This window comes from Macadamia integrifolia, chromosome 2 (assembly GCF_013358625.1).
Source record: "Macadamia integrifolia cultivar HAES 741 chromosome 2, SCU_Mint_v3, whole genome shotgun sequence".
Lineage (NCBI taxonomy): Eukaryota > Viridiplantae > Streptophyta > Magnoliopsida > Proteales > Proteaceae > Macadamia > Macadamia integrifolia.
In genome coordinates this window covers 23,877,473-23,896,935 of record NC_056558.1, presented here as the reverse complement: position 1 = coordinate 23,896,935, position 19,463 = coordinate 23,877,473, and the positions used below count along the sequence as shown (strand labels likewise).

The following is a 19,463-nucleotide window of genomic DNA, read 5'->3' as shown; positions in this document are numbered from 1 at the left end:
TTCGTCGTTACCTTTTAACTAAATATTTTATTTTGATTTTATTATATATTTCGTAATCAGAGAGAAAGTCGATTCCGTCTTGATATTTGTTGATTCTGTCTTACGTAGCCTCTTCAAAAATAATAATAATAATAATAATAATAACAAAACCGACAACTTGACCGCGTACACAGAGTCAACTTCGCTTTCTGTCCTTTTGCTTTCGAAGGGTCAACTGTCAATTTTCTTTTGGCCTCTGTACATGTTCCTCTCTCTATTTGAAGCTTCACACCGGCACAAACTCTCCCCATTCTCTTCTCCACACGCATTACCAAACAGAGAGATACCAAAAAGAGCAGAAACAGCAGCTTCTCCGCTCTACTTCCTTTCTCATCTCTCTCTCTCTCTCTTCATACATAGAACTTCCAAACCTTTCCTCCACTGAAGTTAGAAATTAGAATCAGGTGAGATTGAGATTGAGATTGAGATTATGCCGTTTAAAGGTTTGAGAACGGTCCTCTTTACATCTCAAACCAAGGACTCTTCAATTACTTCTTCTTCTTCCTCCGTTTCAACCTACAGCCCTTCTCCAATGACCAGAAACAGACTTTCTACTCCCCTTCACACCTTCTCGGAAGCCATGATAGAAGAGAACATAGAACAAGCCAATTCCATCATCACCAAATGGGATCCCAACTCCTCCACCTTCGCTAAAGTCACCTCTCTCTTCCATGAGAGCAGATCCGAAGCCCAGGAATTCCTCAAATCCGTCAAGAAATTGCAGCAAGCCATGCATTTCTTTGCCTCTCACAATTCCTCTTCCCAAAAGCTCGTCCAAGCCCAGAAACTAATGCAGGTGGCCATGAAGCGTCTTGAGAAGGAGTTTTACCAGATTCTCTCCTCCAATCGAGACCACCTCGACCCCGAATCCGTCTCCACTAGATCCAGTGTCTCGGAATATGAAGACGAAGCCGGCCCCGAGGACGAGATTCAGCTCGCCGGAGAATCCATCTCCGAGGTCGAGAAGTTCTCCACCCTCGCCATGTCCGACCTCAGCTCCATTGCCGAGTGCATGATCTCGTCTGGCTACGGCAAAGAGTGCGTCAAGATCTACAAGATCATGAGAAAGTCCATCGTCGATGAGGCTCTCTATAAGCTTGGAGTCCAGAGTCTCACTTCTGCGCAGATCCTTAAGATGGACTGGGAGGTCCTGGAGATCAAGATCAAGAGCTGGCTTAACGCCGTCAAGATTGCAGTGAAATCGCTCTTCCACGGCGAAAGAATCGTCTGTGATCACGTCTTCTCTACCTTCGATTTCATCCGGGAGTCATGTTTCTCGGATATCACCAAAGAAGGAGCCATCCTCCTCTTCCGGTTCCCCGAATCCGTGGCTAAGTGCCAAAAGTCACCGGAGAAGATGTTCAGAATGCTCGACCTCTATAATGCCATCTCTGAACTCTGGTCAGACATCGATTCCTTCTTCTCATTCGACTCCACCTCTGTCGTCCGTTCTCAAGCTCTGAATTCACTGACCAGACTAGGCGACACGATTAGAGCTATGCTATCGGACTTCGAATCTGCCATTCAGAAAGATCCATCGAAAACCCCTATCCCCGGAGGTGGTCTTCATCCTCTCACTCGATACGTGATGAATTACCTGTCTTTCTTCACCGATTATAGCGTTATCCTCTCCGATATATTCGCCAATTGCCCATTGCCGGAAAACACATCTCTGCCAGAGTCTTACTTCGAAAGCCCTAACCCTAACGACAACCCATTGTCGGCTTTAGCCGTTTGGATGGCTTGGATCATATTGGTGGTTCTCTGCAAGCTCGACGGCAAGGCGAAGCTATACAAAGACTCCACCTTGGCGTATCTCTTCCTCGCCAATAATCTGGTGTACGTGGTGCAGAAGGTCCAAACCTCGAATCTGAGGTTTCTGTTGGGAGAGGATTGGGTATCGAAGCACAAAGCGACGGTGAAACAGTACACGGCCAGCTACGAGCGGATGGGATGGAGGAAAGTGCTATTGGCCATACCGGATGATCGGACGGCCACAATGATGAGTGTAATGAAAGCAAATGAATGCTTCAAAAACTTCAATTTGGAGTTCGAGCAGACGTACAGAAGTCAGTCGTCGTGGATCGTGACGGACAGCAAGCTCAGGGAAGAAATTAAGGTGTCCATCGCCAAGAAACTCGTGCCGGCGTACCGGGATTTCTATGGCAAGTATCGGGACTGCCTGGGAATTAAAGAGAATGTTATGGAGTCAGCTGTCAAGTTTGCGCCTGATGATCTGGTGAATTACTTATCGGATCTGTTCTACGGTACAGTAGCTTCAGGGAGTGGTTCATCGTCGTCTTCTTCTCCGGCGCAATCACGAGGGAAGCACTCCAAACGGTGAGACACGGAGAGACTGTCTGTGAAGGATCATCGTGAACAGTGGCTGAAATTTCCGGTGGTTAGCGCATCTGATGATGACCTCACCTCAGTTAGGCAATTCTCCAGAAAAACCGGGCTTGAATCGGATAGAGAGGCTCATATGGTGGCCAAGTGGGCCAGGGATAATGGACTACTGGAAGTTCCCATTACCAGATCAATATTGCATGGGCTTAATTTTCCCTTAAATAAATAAATAAATAAACACTGAGAAGAGCTTATGTAGAATTTATTCCTGAAAAAAATCCATGTCTATATTTTTTTTCTTCAAATTTATATTGTTTTGATTTTTTTTTCTCATTTTCATTTCTTTACACCAAACATAGCCTCAAAGTTAGTATAAAATGTGTTAAAATATAGAAAATAAGATTATAAAATTAAAATCTTAGCCATATACCCAGTCAAGATACCAAAAAAAAAAAAAAAAAAACTCATTATTATAAATTTCTCACATTTTGCATTACTATCAACAAGATAACATACCATGGGAAAGATACAAAAGTACTCAAAACAAAAATGAGATTTTCTCAAAGCAATTTTTTTTTTTTAAATAAAGAACTTATGTAAGTTCCCCAAAGCATCTCACATAACTTATTGTAAAAAAACTATATATATATATATATATATAATATCATAAGGATGGTGGTCTATTTGATAAGAAGACAATTGATCAGTTATCGGTCTATGTAGACTTGGAAATCCTTCTTATCAAGCCAAACAATGAACAGAAAATAATGAATGTTTGAAAGCAGGATTTTTTTTTTAGTGCAAGGATGGTTGATCTATTTGAATGTTTGGGAAGATAATAAAATGAAATCTCACAAAGTATTTTGAAAAATATTCAACTTTCAATGCTGAACTTATATGCCTTAAGATTTAAGATGTTTGACTTTTCATCATCAAAATTATATGAGGAATTTTAAACTATGAAAGGAAAGGAAAATTATTATTTATTGACTATAGAGTTTTCTATTTGATTATTTGGACTTCTTATCGCTTCCTTCTCTTTGAAGCCAAATAAAGATTTGTCATTATATTGGTTAAATGTCAGTTCTAGATCAATAATAGGTTGAGGGCTTAACGTGTCATTATCATTTGAATTTCAATTCTAGATAAAGATTTAAAAACTGGGGAGGGTTACTGTAACCTAACTAGTTTCAGAAGAAAAATTAATTACTTGGGGGTGATCAGTGCCAGCTTCCTTGGAAGACGAAGGGAAATACCTAAAGGTCTCTGTCCACATCTATATATGCATTTACCTCTCAAATCCTCACATGTCAGGGTTGGTGTCCAAGCATGCACCATGCATGGATGTAGCTTTTGACTCTTTGCCCAATTCCAATTTGAACAAGAAACACTTAATTCCCCTAATAATTGAAGGACATGTCACAAGAAGTTTGGCCTGTAGACCTTTTCTAGGTAATGAACTCTCTCTTTACACCATGGTTTGAGAATTTGGTATCGAAATAGGGATGAGTCAAATTCAAAATTGATCCAATATTGATTCAGATTGATCAGAAAATCTGATAGAGATAAAACAATTATTTTCAATTAAAAATATTTTTTTATTGTTTTACTATTAGTCCATATTGATCCACCAATACAGTATCAGTCAAGTCCAATCATAATTCAATTCAATTTCTCAAACTATGCTTCAGATCAAATCAATGTTTCATACTCTTTCTCCCTTTGTCCTATGATGAAAGATTAAACCAGTTTTTCACTCGATATACCTGTTGACATCAAGCAAGTACCAGCAGGAAGTTCAAGCATCTTATGCAAACAATCAAGAAACATTAATTCAATTAAAAAAGAAAAACCCTAATTCAAAATATAGAAAAAATGTACGAAAGATGTACATGATATGCAAGGACTCGCGTTTCAAATTGTCCTGTAATAACATCATAAATACAAAATGATTTAAGGGAGGTTGAAGAAAACCCCATTTTATTGTATGAGTTTTTGATTCTATACATAAATTTTCTTTTTTTTTTTGGTTAGATTCTGTACATAAATAAATACCCTTAATTAATTAGAAGCATATTTTTGTGGTACTAAATGAAGCTGGAGATTTGAAAATAAGAACCATGTGGGTAAATGACTATACACCTGTCAGTCTCACTAGTAAAATTTTATAAATAAAAAAAATGTTACAAAATTATGTAATATTGTTTTTTCAAAATTTGCAACGGCTTTTGGAACTCTTTCATCATATTCAAATATTTACCATAGTGTGGAGGTCTCAACATGTACTTCAGTTGTTGAATCCTAATTGTCATTCGTTTTCTCTTGCTCAAGATTTTGATGCGGGTTTTCATGAAAAACCCTTAAATCTGAAAAGAAATTGAAAAGTCAAAATAAAAGATTCCAAATATATTAGTCAAACACATGGAAACCTCTCTCTACCTGGTTATTAAAATCCGCGTGTGAGCCTGTGACTGATCACAACAAATTCACATTAAAAAACATGTATGAAAAGTGAGAAATTAAAGACTGATCTTCTGATTAACGCTTTATTTTGATTTTTGAGTTCCAGTGTGGTGACACACTTGTGAGAAATTAAAACGAGGTTTCCATGGCCAATTTTAGTTTTCCTTTCATTTATTCGACTCTCTTATGTGAAATGGACATTGTGGTTTAAAGAGTCTACAATAACAATAAGTTTTCAAGGGAATAAATGGGGAAAAGAGAACTGCCTAAGTCACTTGGAAGTATATCGTTTTGTTTTCCCTTTAAGAAAAACTGCCTAAGTCATCTGGACGAAATTTAGCTACTACCGAGTTGCAGCCAAGTAACTGCAACCCCTGTGGTAGCCAAAGAAATAAAATATAAAAAGGTATTTTGAAATATTCTATAAACTAAAAGGGTATTTATGAACCCTAGGGGTAATAAATTATTCCATTTATTTGGCTGCAACCTGGGTAGCAGCCAAATTTTTTGCCCGTTTATACATGTATGCAAATATCTCTTATTGCGGGTGGATGCTGTGGAAAATCAGCGTAAAAGAGGAAAGAAAGAAAATCAAACATAACATCTATAAGAAAAGTTGGAAATATGAAACATAAAGTACCTCAAACCTAACAGTTATGAAACATGGGATACTATAAATATAATAATTAAGAAATGTGAGGTACCCTAAACATAATAAATTAAACGTGAGGTACTATATGTTTATTTTCTCTAAATGTTAGGTACTCCAGATATAATTTAATCTGATAATTAAAAGTATTTAATAAAATTATATGTTGCTTATGTCATAACATGTTTTTTATCCCTTAATTATGGAGTTTGACCTTTTTTTTTTTATACTTTGGTGAAACGTGCCCCTTATGAGATTCTGGTCTTTCAATTGAAACACAATAAATTTCTACCAAAAAAAAAAAATTTGAAACACAATAAATTAATGAAAAGATACTTCCATAAATTTCTATCAACCTGCTTTTGTTTCTATTGACCTATTCATCCCATGCGTCCATTTTCAGCCCTGTGGGTTGAGAAGTTGGCGAGCTAAACATTGAATAAACTCAGACCAACAGAGACCCACTTTGTGAAATGCGTGGAAGATCTTAACCATTTGGCCTACAATATAGGAATTTTTTTTTTTTTAATGGTTCTTATTGAATATATATTTGTTTCTCTTCTTATGTGTTTCAAACTTATTTGAAAAAAAATATTAAGAACTTATTTTAGAAAATGATGATAACTTATGGGTGTTTTAAATTTGTATGAAATTTGAGGATGAAAAGAGAAACTTAACTAAAGCTTATGCCATAGAATCCAACCCCATTGTTAATGAACCAAAATAAATTGGAATGAATTTCCCAGACCATATTGTGGGAAGCCATATTACCACATGGACAACTATCTATTCAACATTATTAATTAGAGTCTAAACTTTTAAATGCATTGTGCAGATCATTATTTAGCCTTAAGTTAATTTTTAGACTGGTGCACATGTCAGTATTATAGTTTTATTATTTATTTTTTAAGAATTTCAAATTTACTTGGGGACTTTTGAAGAACATAAATATAAAAAATAAAGGAAAATAACACATAAATACTTCCCTTCTAAGGGCACCGTCGCTTGCTCCAACCTTTGATTGGAAAAAACAGAGTAGAGTTGCTTGTGTTCACCTTTTTCAACTTCCTTCAATCACTAGGCTTGAATTGATGCGTAGAATTTTATAATTGAGATGTGTCACCAAATTTAATTTATAATATATCCTAAGGTTTCTCATCTACTACATTTAAGAAGTTAAACTATCAATTCACATTAATAAAAAGGAGAAAAGAAAAATATCCATCTTATAAAGTCTACGAAAGAAACTTTGATTTGGCTTGAATAAATTTAACAATTTTCTTAAATAGCCAAAAAAATGTGAAGATTTATTCAAGATATGAATTCTTGGAATCTTGACCAACTTTGAAGGGAAGGTGAAAGGGATGGTAAGGGGAAGGTTGTGCTCAGAAATCTTAATACATTTGACTGCATGGGGTTACTCAATCCCTTTCTTCCACTCATTTTGTGAAAAAATTAAATACAACAAGCAACAAATTATCCAATTTTCATTATATATATATATATATATATTGTCCATTTAAAATGTCTTGAAAATAGAATTTTGATAGTGAATTTTTTTTTTCAACTTTTTTCTCTTTACTTTGTAGATGCATTTATGATGATGAGTCAAATTTCAAATTCATATCTTAACCACCTCCCCCACACCCCACCCCACCCCACCCCACCCCAAAAAAAAAATTCAAATTCATAGCCAAACACATGCCCTCCCATTTATTTATTTTACCGTCTATTCCATTCAGGTTGAAGTTAGACATGAGCAAAGAATGTTGAGGTTCATTCATCCATTAAATAATAGTCTCATGAAAAGATTCAGTTTTACAAAGAGAGTCCTCTTTATTACTGTTGGATGGGACTCCAAGGGCAACCTTAGAAATATGAGAAAATATTATGACCCGTGTATCACTTTTATTGTGATAAAAGAAAATTTGTCCTCAAAAAGGGGTTTTTAGATCAACCGTCTCCTCTTACCAAAAAAAAAAAAAAAAAAAAAAAAAAAAAAAAAAAGAGACAGAGATCATTGTGAATTCCAACGGATGGATAGGGGATGGGGGACTCTAAGAAAAATGTCACTCCAGAAATTTGTATACAGAAGAAGAGGTCATCTCAATGATGGGGTTTTTTTACCTTTCTATGGAAAAAAATTTGTAAAAAAAAAAAGAAAAAAGAGAGCCATGCTACAAGCTAGCTGCATGGCACAATGTAAAGAGAGGGAAATTTTAATTGGTTTTCTCCTAAGAAAACATATACTAAGTTTTCATTTATGAGTTTAAATACTTGGTATATAATTTTGGAAAAACACTAAAAACGTTTCAGATATTCGTATATAATAAGAAACCTAAAATGAACAGAGTAGTTACTCTTCATGAACGTGCAAAGGATCCAGACTAAAGTTGTTCGATCTTACCGTTGGTTGATTCTGTCTTATCGATCATGACCAGACCGCATTACATTGAGTCAACTTTCCTCTTGCTCTCATGTATTCAATCTCTCACCTATTGGATGGATGACCCTATCTCTCTCTTTAAAATTCCACAAGGGTACAATTCGTCCTATTACACAAGAGATATTAGAGAGAGAGAGAGAGAGAGAGAGAGAGAGATCAAAAAGAGCATAGACAATCCGTCCCATATGAAATCCTTGGATTGATTAGAAGGTGTGCAAAGGATCCAGACTAAAGTTGTTCGATCTTACCGTTGGTTGATTCGGTCTTATCGATTATGATCGGACCGCGTTACACTGAGTCAGCTTTCCTCTTGCTCTCACGCATTCAATCTCTCACCCATTGGATGGATGACCCTGTCTCTCTCTTTAAAACTCCACAAGGGTACAATTCGTCCCATTACACAAGAGATATTCGAGAGAGAGGGAGATTTCAAAAAAAGCATAGACAATTCGTCCTACACGAAATCCTTGGATTGATTGGAAGGTGTGCAAAGGATCCAGACTAAAGTTGTTTGATCTTACCGTTGGTTGATTCTGTCTTATCGATCATGACCGGACCGCGTTACACTGAGTCAACTTTCCTCTTGCTCTCACGTATTCAATCTCTCACCCATTAGATGGATGACCCTATCTCTCTCTTTAAAATTCCACAAGGGTACAATTCGTCCTATTATACAAGAGATATTAGAGAGAGAGAGAGAGAGAGAGAGAGAGAGATCAAAAAGAGCATAGACAATTCGTCCCATATGAAATCCTTGGATTGATTAGAAGGTGTGCAAAGGATCCAGACTAAAGTTGTTCGGTCTTACCGTTGGTTGATTCGGTCTTATCGATTATGATCGGACCGCGTTACACTGAGTCAGCTTTCCTCTTGCTCTCACGCATTCAATCTCTCACCCATTGGATGGATGACCCTGTCTCTCTCTTTAAAACTCCACAAGGGTACAATTCGTCCCATTACACAAGAGATATTCAAGAGAAAGGGAGATATCAAAAAGAGCATAGACAATTCGTCCTACACGAAATCCTTGGATTGATTGGAAGGTGTGCAGAGGATCCAGACTAAAGTTGTTCGATCTTACCGTTGGTTGATTCTGTCTTATCGATCATGACCAGACCGCGTTACACTGAGTCAACTTTCCTCTTGCTCTCACGTATTCAATCTCTCACCCATTAGATGGATGACCCTATCTCTCTCTTTAAAATTCCACAAGGGTACAATTCGTCCTATTATACAAGAGATATTAGAGAGAGAGAGAGAGAGAGAGAGAGAGAGATCAAAAAGAGCATAGACAATTCGTCCCATATGAAATCCTTGGATTGATTAGAAGGTGTGCAAAGGATCCAGACTAAAGTTGTTCGGTCTTACCGTTGGTTGATTCGGTCTTATCGATTATGATCGGACCGCGTTACACTGAGTCAGCTTTCCTCTTGCTCTCACGCATTCAATCTCTCACCCATTGGATGGATGACCCTGTCTCTCTTTTTAAAACTCCACAAGGGTACAATTCGTCCCATTACACAAGAGATATTCGAGAGAAAGGGAGATATCAAAAAGAGCATAGACAATTCGTCCTACACGAAATCCTTGGATTGATTGGAAGGTGTGCAGAGGATCCAGACTAAAGTTGTTCGATCTTATCGTTGGTTGATTCTGTCTTATCGATCATGACCAGACCGCGTTACACTGAGTCAACTTTCCTCTTGCTCTCACGTATTCAATCTCTCACCCATTAGATGGATGACCCTATCTCTCTCTTTAAAATTCCACAAGGGTACAATTCGTCCTATTACACAAGAGATATTAGAGAGAGAGAGATAGAGAGAGAGAGATATCAAAAAGAGCATAGACAATTCGTCCCATATGAAATCCTTGGATTGATTAGAAGGTGTGCAGAGGATCTAGACTAAAGTTGTTCGGTCTTACCGTTGGTTGATTCGGTCTTATCAATTATGATTGGACCGCGTTACACTGAGTTAGCTTCCCTCTTGCTCTCATGCATTCAATCTCTCACCCATCGGATGGATGACCTTGTCTCTCTCTTTAAAACTCCACAAGAGTACAATTCGTCCCATTACACAAGAGAAATTCGAGAGAGAGAGAGAGAGGAAGATATCAAAAAGAGCATGGACAATTCGTCCCATATGAAATCCTTGGTTTGATTGGAAAGTGTGCAGAGGATCCAGACTAAAGTTGACTAAAGTTGTTCGGTCTAACTATTGGTTGATTCTATCTTATCGATTATGACCGCACCGCGTTACACTGAGTCAACTTCCCTCTTGCTCTCATGCATTCAATCTTTCACCCATCGTATGGATGACCTTGTCTCTCTCTTTAAAACTCCACAAGGGTACAATTCGTCCCATTCCGGAAGAGATATTTGAGAGAGAGGGAGATATCAAAAAGAGCAGAAACAGCAGCTTATCTCTCTCTTTCTCTCTCACTTTCTTTAGAACTCCGAAACCTTCTCTCCACTGCAGGAGAAATCACCGGAACTCAGCAATTAAAATATCACGAAAGACAGAGACATCTACCATTTAAAGGATTGAGGATCGCTTTTCACTACAAGCTCCAAGGATTCTTCAAATACTTCTTCTTCTTCATCATCCCTACGTTTCACCCTAGCTACTACAGACCTTCTCCAATGAGCAGAAACAGAGCTTCCACTCCCCTTCACACCTTCTCCGAACCCATGATGGAAGAAAACATGGAAAGAGCCGAATTCATCATCACCAAGTGGGGATAAAAACTCCTCCACCTTCACCAAACTCACCTCTCTCTTCCAAGATAGCCGACACGAAGCCAAGGAATTCCTCAAGTCCGTCAACCAATTACAGCAAGCCATGCGATTCTTTGCCTCCAACAAATCCTCCCATGCAAAGCTCGTCCAATCCCAGAGCCTCATGCAGGTCGCTATGAAGCGTCTCGAGAAGGAGTTTTACCAGATTCTTTCCTCCAATCGCGACCACCTCGACCCCGAATCAGTCTCAGCTCGATCCAGTATCTCCGATGATGAAACCAGCCCCGAGGACGAGATTCAGCGCGCCGGCGAATCCATCTCCGAGGTCGAGCAGTTCCCTACCCTGGCCATGTCCGACCTCAGCGCCATCGCTGGCTGTATGATCTCGTCCGGCTACGGCAAAGAGTGCGTTAAGATTTACAAGATCATCAGAAAGTCCATCATCGATGAGGCTCTCTATAAGCTCGGAGTGGAGCGTCTCACCTCTTCGGAGATCCCTAAGATAGAATGGGAGGTCCTCGAGATCAAGATCAAGAGCTGGCTCAAGGCCTTCAAGATTGCAGTGAAATCGCTCTTCCACGGCGAAAGAATCTTCTGCGATCACGTCTTCTCCTCCTCCGACTTCATCCGGGAATCCTGTTTCTCGGATATAACCAAAGAAGGAGCCGTTAATCTCTTCCGGTTCCCGGAATTCGTGTCCAAGTGCCACAAGTCACCGGAGAAGATGTTCAGAATGCTTGACCTCTATAATGCCATCGCTGAACTCTGGTCAGACATCGACTCCATCTTCTCCTTCGACTCCACCTCTTCCGTCCGCTCTCAAGCTAAGAACTCACTCACGAGGCTAGGCAACACTATTCGAGCCATGCTGTCGGAGTTCGAATCCGCCATTGAGAAGGAGACATCGAAAACCCCTATCCTGGGAGGTAGTCTTCATCCTCTGACTCGATACGTGATGAATTACCTGTCTTTCCTCACCGATTACAGCGGAATCCTCTCCGATATATTGGCCAATTCCCCATCGCCGGAGAACGTTTCTCTGCCGGAGTTTTACTTCAAAAGCCCTGACCCTAACGAGAATCCATCGTCGAGGTTAGCCGTTAGGATGGCTTGGATCATACTGGTGCTCCTCTGCAAACTCGATAGCAAGGCGAAGCTATACCAAGAAACGGCCTTGAAGTATCTCTTCCTCACCAATAACCTCGCGTACGTGGTGCAGAAGGTCCAAAACTCCAATCTGAGGTTTCTGATGGGAGACGATTGGGTATCGAAGCACGACGGGACGGTGATACAGTACACAGCGAGGTTTGAGTGGTTAGGATGGAACAAGGTGTTATCGGCCATACCAGAAAATTCGGTTGTGGCGACGACAATGACTTCAAAGGTGGTCAAACAGTGTTTCAACAACTTCAATTCCGAGTTCGAGCAGGCATACAGAACTCAATCGTCGTGGGTCGTGACGGACAGCAAGCTTAGGGAAGATATTAAACTGTCCATCGCCAAGAAACTCGTGCCGGCGTACCGGGATTTCTATGGTAAGTATCGGGCCTTGGTGAGAAGCGAGAACGATATGGAACCGATTGTCAGGTTCGTTCCTGATGATGTGGGGAATTACTTATCGGATCTGTTCTACGGGACCAGACCTTCCGGGAGTGCTTCATCGTTGACGTCTTCTTCTCCGGCGCAATCGCGAGGGAAGCACTCCAGGCCGTGATGAAACACGGGAGAGACTGTTTTTAAGATAAGAGAGGGTAATTTGAAAGAGACGGCCAAAAGATTCTCTGCCATGACTCAAGAATCATAGTCAAGAATTGGGTAAAACTGCTAATGATAATTGGCATGTGTTCATGTGGGATGTGGTGTTTCTAGGCAATTGGCTGATTAATTATCCTGAAAAAGCAGAGCCCGAGACAAATTCCAGTGATTCTGACTGAAATAGAAGCTTTTGGATCAAAATTTTGTCCATATTCAATTTCTCCATACTGGTAGTCCTGTTCTAGAGCATAGAATTGGGGCTTGAATTTCTCATTAAAAAAAAAAAATACTGGGAACTGGCTTATTTAGAATTTGTTCCTATGGTTGTAACGAATATATGTTGTAAATATTACCTAGTCAAATGAAAGTTTTCCTACTCTGGATTCTGGACAAAATTAAAGTGCTATATGTGATGGTTCTGTGGTTATTCTAATCATTGGTATTTAGTATATAATTTAGATTGATTACTCGTTAAATTTTATGTGTAAATTAATTATACATATTCTCTCTCGCGTTGATGTCCATTGTCATGTCTATCAATAATATGTATATCCTCTTCATAGTTTTTTCAATGTTTTATTTTTTCAGTTGGAAAACTTTGTATAAATTAAAATTTGACCATGAATAAGGGAGTAAGGGTTCTACTTATCCATAAAATTTCAGTCTCATTTGAATTGTGATATTACTATAAATATATGCAAACTAAGTGAAGTTATTGTTGTTTTTTTTTTTTTTTTTTCAATTCTTTCATTAATGGTAAACATAAAAATGGATAAAGGGAGAAAAATATGAATATTGGAGTAACGTCTAGATACCTAAACAAGATACAATTATAAAAAAAAAAATGTATACTATTATATGCTTCTAATTTTTGACATTGCCATCAGCAAGATAAGTGACCGTATGGATGATACAAAGTTACTCAATGAAATAAAGGTTTCCCAAAAGCAACCCACATGACCCATTAAAAAAATATTAAAAAAAGAAGAAGAAGAAAAAAGATGATGGAATTCAGTTATCTATCTGTCTATGTAGACACGGAAATCCTTTCTAAAACAAAACATTAATCATTTGTTAGATGGCTAGATTCCTTAACAGATAAAAAGAAAATGGTTTTGACATTGATAGGAATTCAAAACTAGGGGAAATCATCCTTACATGATCTAGTGTTTTTTATGCTCCTACAAATGATTATAAAATAACTTTTTTATGTGTCTATCTTTTTCTTTAAATTCAAAATTCTTTGAATTTTTTTTTTCTTGACTTGCAAATATAGCCCCAATGTTGAACTTATGCATAAGACTCTTGCCTTAACTTTGGCTCCAATCATTCATTAAAAAACAAAATATTAAAAAAGAAATTTTTTCTTGACGCTTAAGGTTCCATAAAAAAGACTAAGATTGTATTTGGTAGCCAAGAAAAGAAAAAGTACAAAAAATTTATTATTTGCTTAGTTTAAGAAATTCTCATTATGTTTAGGCCCTCTTTGGTATCTTTATTTTATTTTTTTATTTTTAAATAGTTTTAGTTGCAGTTGGTATCAATTATGGAGCTTGTTTCTATTTAAAAATAAATAAATAAAACACAAAAATAAAAAAGAGATCAAGAGTCATTTATGGGTTTTGATCAAAATTAATTTTTAGTTATTTTTGCACTAAGATTTAATGAATATGTAATTAAAGTCCCAATATGGAGAGGGTAAAATAGTCATTTACTTTGTAATTAGAAATTTAAGCCCCTTACCCCCTCTTCTTCAGTCCAAAGTAGAGAAGGAGAATTATAAAACAGATGGGTAAAGAGAATCTTTTCACCCATTTCTTCAAAAAACTATTTTGCACATAGAGATATCAAACTATTTTTCACAAAAAAAAAAAAAAACCATTTTTGTTAAGTAGTTACCAAACCATTTTTATGTTTTGATAAAAAATGATTTTATTAATGATTTTTGTTAATTAAGTAAAAAATCAAAAAGAAAAATGATACCAAAGAGAGTATGTCATGAACCAAGAGCAGTTTCTTTTTTTGAATTTTAAAATTCACCTTGGGAATGGTGAAGTTTTCTTGTGCCACCAAAAAAAAAAAAAAATCTTACCTAAAACAAAAAAACACTAAAAACTATAAAAGCTTTTCATTTCTTTTCTTCTATTGATAGTCAAACATGCATAATTTTTTTTTTATTTTCTTTTAATTTCATTTCATTTATATTCTCTTCTTTTCTTCTCTTTTTTAGATTATTTTTTCTTTGCATTTCTTTTCTTACTTCTCTTGGCTACCAAACACAACCTCAAAAATATTTGATTCTCTCTCAATCAAAATGGGCAATCGTTAATCTAACCCTATTGCTTTTCTTTGCCTTTAAGCGTAAAGATCAAATCAAAGTCTTTACCAAAAAAAGGAGAAAAAAATTAAATCAAAGTTTCAAGTCATTGCGCATCCATTAATTTGTCTATGTACATCTTAATCAGTGGAAAACCATTACCTAGTCTTGACATCGATTGTGACCTAACCGTCCAATCACTTGCAACTCTTATTTATTTTTTCACGCTTTCACTGTGGCCATGGTCCATTGGCATTGTTTTGTTGCATGATCATCGCCTATCAACAAAGCCCTTCCCTAGCTATGGTGTACAGTTTCTATTTTCTTAAGCATGTGTTGGATAAGGAGCTCATCAAAATTCTAGACTGATCCTCCATTCGCACTTTGATTCATTAAGAACCAGCCGAATTCAAAGTCAGACTAACCTAATTCATTTTTGGGAAAATTACATGATTACCCACTTCTGGGTTTCTCTTAACAAAATTACCCATCAAAAGTTTCAGTTAACAAAAATACTCAAAATTAGGTTTTTCTTTACAAAATTACCCACTTAAAGTTTAAGTTAACAAAAAGACCTAAAATTGAGTATGGGTTTACAAAACTACCCACTCAAAGTTTTAGTTATAAAAAAATACATGATTATATGTGAAAGATGAAGAATCACTATTTTGGGTAGTTTTGTAAACCCACACCTGATTTTGGGTATTTTTGTTAACTAAAACTTTGGGTGGAAAGTTTTGTAAACTTAAACCTAATTTTGAATATTTTTGTTAACCAAAACTTTTTATGGATAATTTTGTAAAAGAAAACCTAAAAATAGATAATCATGTAATTTTCCTTTTATTTTTTGCTTTTCCTTCACAAACAGCCATATGGACAGTTGTGCGTTCTAGTCAAACTAGCCATTTAGTTATTCATATTCCAGCTCAGTCTAAATGTCTAAATGTAAGGAAAAGCCAAAATGACTTTGATTAGGTTTGACTATGAAGGAAAAGCAAAAAATGAATTAGGTTAGTCTGATCCTCTCATTAATTAGGTTTATGAAGAAAAGCAAATTTTCTCTAATTTGAAAAGGAAATAAAGAGGAGCGACCTACCAACCTACAACCATTATTATGTTCTTTTCTTTCTAAATATAAGTGGTCTCTCTCTCTCTTCAAAGAAATCTATTGTATTAAACAAACTAGTGTTTTCTAAAAAAGAAAAGTTCAAGAAGATGACAAATGACAATATTATAGGTTTTTTTTTTGTAAAGCAATATCGTAGGCTTGGTACTACTACAATGATGACATGTGAAATTTTGTAATTATAATATATTTTATAAGTTGATTCTAAGGGTTTTGGGATTGATTCGTGTCAATTCCAACTTGATTTGGATTTTGATTGATATTGGCAACTATTGATTTGATCTCTGATTCCGTGTTTAAAATCGATTATAAGGTTTATAGGATTAGATCGTGGGTCTTAAGATTTGAGAGATTCTAGGGTTTTTTTGGGTTCGATTTTGATTCTATTTGGATAAAAATTTATAGGAATCAGTTCCAAGGATATAGGGGATGGTATCGGTATCGGTCTCTGTCGATGCCGATTCGATACCAATCTAGATCGGATGGGATTGGTGGGTATCGGCCTATTTTACCCTTGATTTTTATAAAAGGTACTACTTTTTACCTATTTTACCCCTGAAATGATCCAGATCAAGGATCGGTCTCAGCTGATACGATCGGTCTCAGCCGATACGATCGATCCCAGACCGATACTTGAAACCATGATCAGTTTGATCTCCAATTCCAAGTTTAAAATCTCTAGTTGATTTGGCTAGTTTGGATCAACCCCAATTCCGATTATTATAGAATGGCGGCATATCTAGGATTTTTGGGATTGAGTTGTTGGTTTTTAGAATTTAGTGTCAATTCTAGAATTTTTGTGACTGATTCGGATCTGATCTAGACTGGAATCATTAGGGTCCAATTTAATCTTTGATTTTGAATTAAAATTCTAGTATTAGCCGATTTGGATTAGAATTGGTCGTGATCTATCCAACTCTGGTAATTCTAGAATGGTCAATTTAGAATTGGAATCACTAGAGGGATTGTTTTGATACTCAATTTCGAGTTTAAAATCATTGGTTGAATAAATAAATTTCGATCGAAATCGATCATATTAATACCTATCCAGGCTATTTCAGAATGTCTGATTATAAGGTTTTTGTGATTGATTCTATCTAGTTCCGATTTTGGTCATTTTGATCTAGATTTTATCTAGTATTAGATCAAACTGAAATCAAAGTTCAATTTCAATTCAGACCGATTCGATTTTTATTGAGTTGACTTAACAGCCTCTTGTAGGTAATATGTTCTCTTTTAGTAATTTTTTTAAGTTGTTATAAGGTTTTTTACTGTTTCGATTTGCTTGATTTGGTCCAATTTGATTTTTTACCGATTTGATAAAAACTCAAATCGATAAAGGTTTGTTTTACGTTTCTCTTGATTAATCCAACCCGCTCGGACTGAAAATGGACACCCTTACTCAAAGCAATAGACCCAATCACCCAAGGTTAGTATAATTTTTTTTTTTTTCAATCCCATGTTGGACTTTAGAGAGACGAGAAATTGAGATTTTAGATTTCAAATCGTAGTGATGGGTCTGTTTGAGGATAAAATTTCATTTCTATCATTTTTTAAACACTTTGTCATAAAAGTTGTGTAGTAACTTTTAAGTTTTTATTGGGAATATAAACACATGAAATTACTTTTTGAATCCCCTAGAACCAATCATTTCTTTCACATTACAGGACTTTTTGGTAAATAGAAGTGGGTTACAAGCCTTTTGTAACCTACCTAGGTTACAACTAGACAAACCCTTTCTGTTAAACATAATAAAACTAAACAGCTTCAACTGATCAATCTAATGCACCGAAATGATGAAAGTGTAATAAACTTAACCCTTGCTTGTTGTTGAATATAGGGGAACTAAGATTTTTCAGAACAATATTTCTCAAGGGAGAAGAACATTACCTGGTTGCGTGGTCATTACGCCAACGCCTAGGTCAGTGAAAGTGTGTGCATAACTATCCAATCAAAGGGACAAGAGTATCTTTTCATGATATCTTGTGTCTGGACCTTGGACATAGAGGATGTAACTGGTAGCAGTCCTTTTGCCATTTCTTGATCAATGACTAAAAAAAGTTTTTTCCCATAGGTTTGATTAGGAAAAATTCCTTTAATGAATATATTTTATTTTGGGAAAATTTTATGATTAACCACTTATGAGTTTGTGTTTACAAAATTACCCACACTATCTTTCCTCCAACCGATTTACACAAAAGAAGAATGGGTATTACAAATCTAACCAAAACAGTAACTTCCGTACCATCCTCTCCTATCCCTACGAGTTCAGCAAATACCTTGTCCTAGTCGGCTCTAAAAAGACCAATTTCTTTCATCTTCACTGGTGTGATCAGCATAGCAGATAGATCGAACAATTCCATTGTTGCGTTTCAATCTACTATCAAGCATTTTTTTTGTCGGAATACATCACCAAGTACTACTCGACTGATCTTATGATCCTCCCTGACTCATTTGTTAGACCATCCCCTCCCTCATTTGTCTTACAATTTTCTTCTCAGTTTTAAAATTTGAGTTTCAATAATTTTCCTAACGAAGTTATTGGAAAGTTGTTCAGAATATTGGTGTAGCTCATAGAATCTCAAGAGAACCCAGTTGAAAGACATTTGTCGCGAGATTATCACCAATTTATTGATCGATTGAAATGAAAATAACGCATTTACAAAACAACAAAGGGGGAGGGGCTCTATGTGCCCTGTATCTACATTGGGTGGCTGGGGCATGTTTTTGAAATCACAAAAACATCAGGTGAAGTAAATAACAATGTAATGTCAAAAGGGATAACTCGAAGGAACAAGGTAGCAACGGATCTGACAATAATAGAGGTACTTTCGAAATGACACAGGTTGCTAATTTTAGCATAAAAGAAGAAGAATTCAGGAGATTTAAGGTGTGAGAAAGAGATGGGTCTTACAACGAGAAAAACAGGAAAATCCGTGACTTAGTTGATAGTTGACGATCGGATGGTGAAGCGATACTCCAATCCATGTGTCGAAGATTGGTTGGGGATCAGCCATGAACACGTGAAAACGGAACAAGAGCCGAAACTGGTGATGCGGAAAGAAGGACCAGCCGTAAACCGAAAGCGATTAGATGATGATCTCTCCGAAGACCCAAGTCCAAAAGTCGTTCAAACTAATAATTGAAGCACAAAAATATGGGTCGTGGTCGTCGTGGGTGGGGTCTTATAAAAAGAAGACTCTCATTCCTTCTAAATGAAGAACCACGACAAAAATCCTACCAAAAATGGATAATAGAATCACGACGATGAAGATCTTTCCTCTTAAGTTTGCGCTACTCTCCAAACAATATGAGACAGTGTGAAACATCATTTCAAATTTTCAAACACCTGTGCTTCTGTGTATCCCATCATCTATGTGATAAAAAAACAAAAACAAAAACAAAAAATTGTATCCGGCATCTGTATATACATGGTTATGCAAACATGCACAACGACTATTGAATGGGCCTAATTATGGGGTTGTTATCTTAGAAGATGATTCGGATGAATTCAATTTGCACCATAGAAACCTCTAAGGTATTTAGGCAGTGATCGATGGCACGACTAAACCCTCATAATTT

The 19,463-nt window shown here is 36.7% G+C and overlaps 1 protein-coding gene and 1 pseudogene across 1 annotated transcript; both read left to right on the top strand.

The window, feature by feature from the left end:
• Positions 1-299: 299 nt before the first annotated feature.
• LOC122060888 (exocyst complex component EXO70H1-like) lies at positions 300-2,690 on the top strand. The gene has a single exon (XM_042623999.1). It carries the CDS (start codon positions 470-472, stop codon positions 2,381-2,383), a length of 1,914 nt encoding a protein of 637 aa, XP_042479933.1. The 5' UTR covers positions 300-469; the 3' UTR covers positions 2,384-2,690.
• A 7,412-nt stretch (positions 2,691-10,102) lies between these two features.
• LOC122088565 lies at positions 10,103-12,781 on the top strand (annotated as a pseudogene).
• Positions 12,782-19,463: the final 6,682 nt, after the last annotated feature.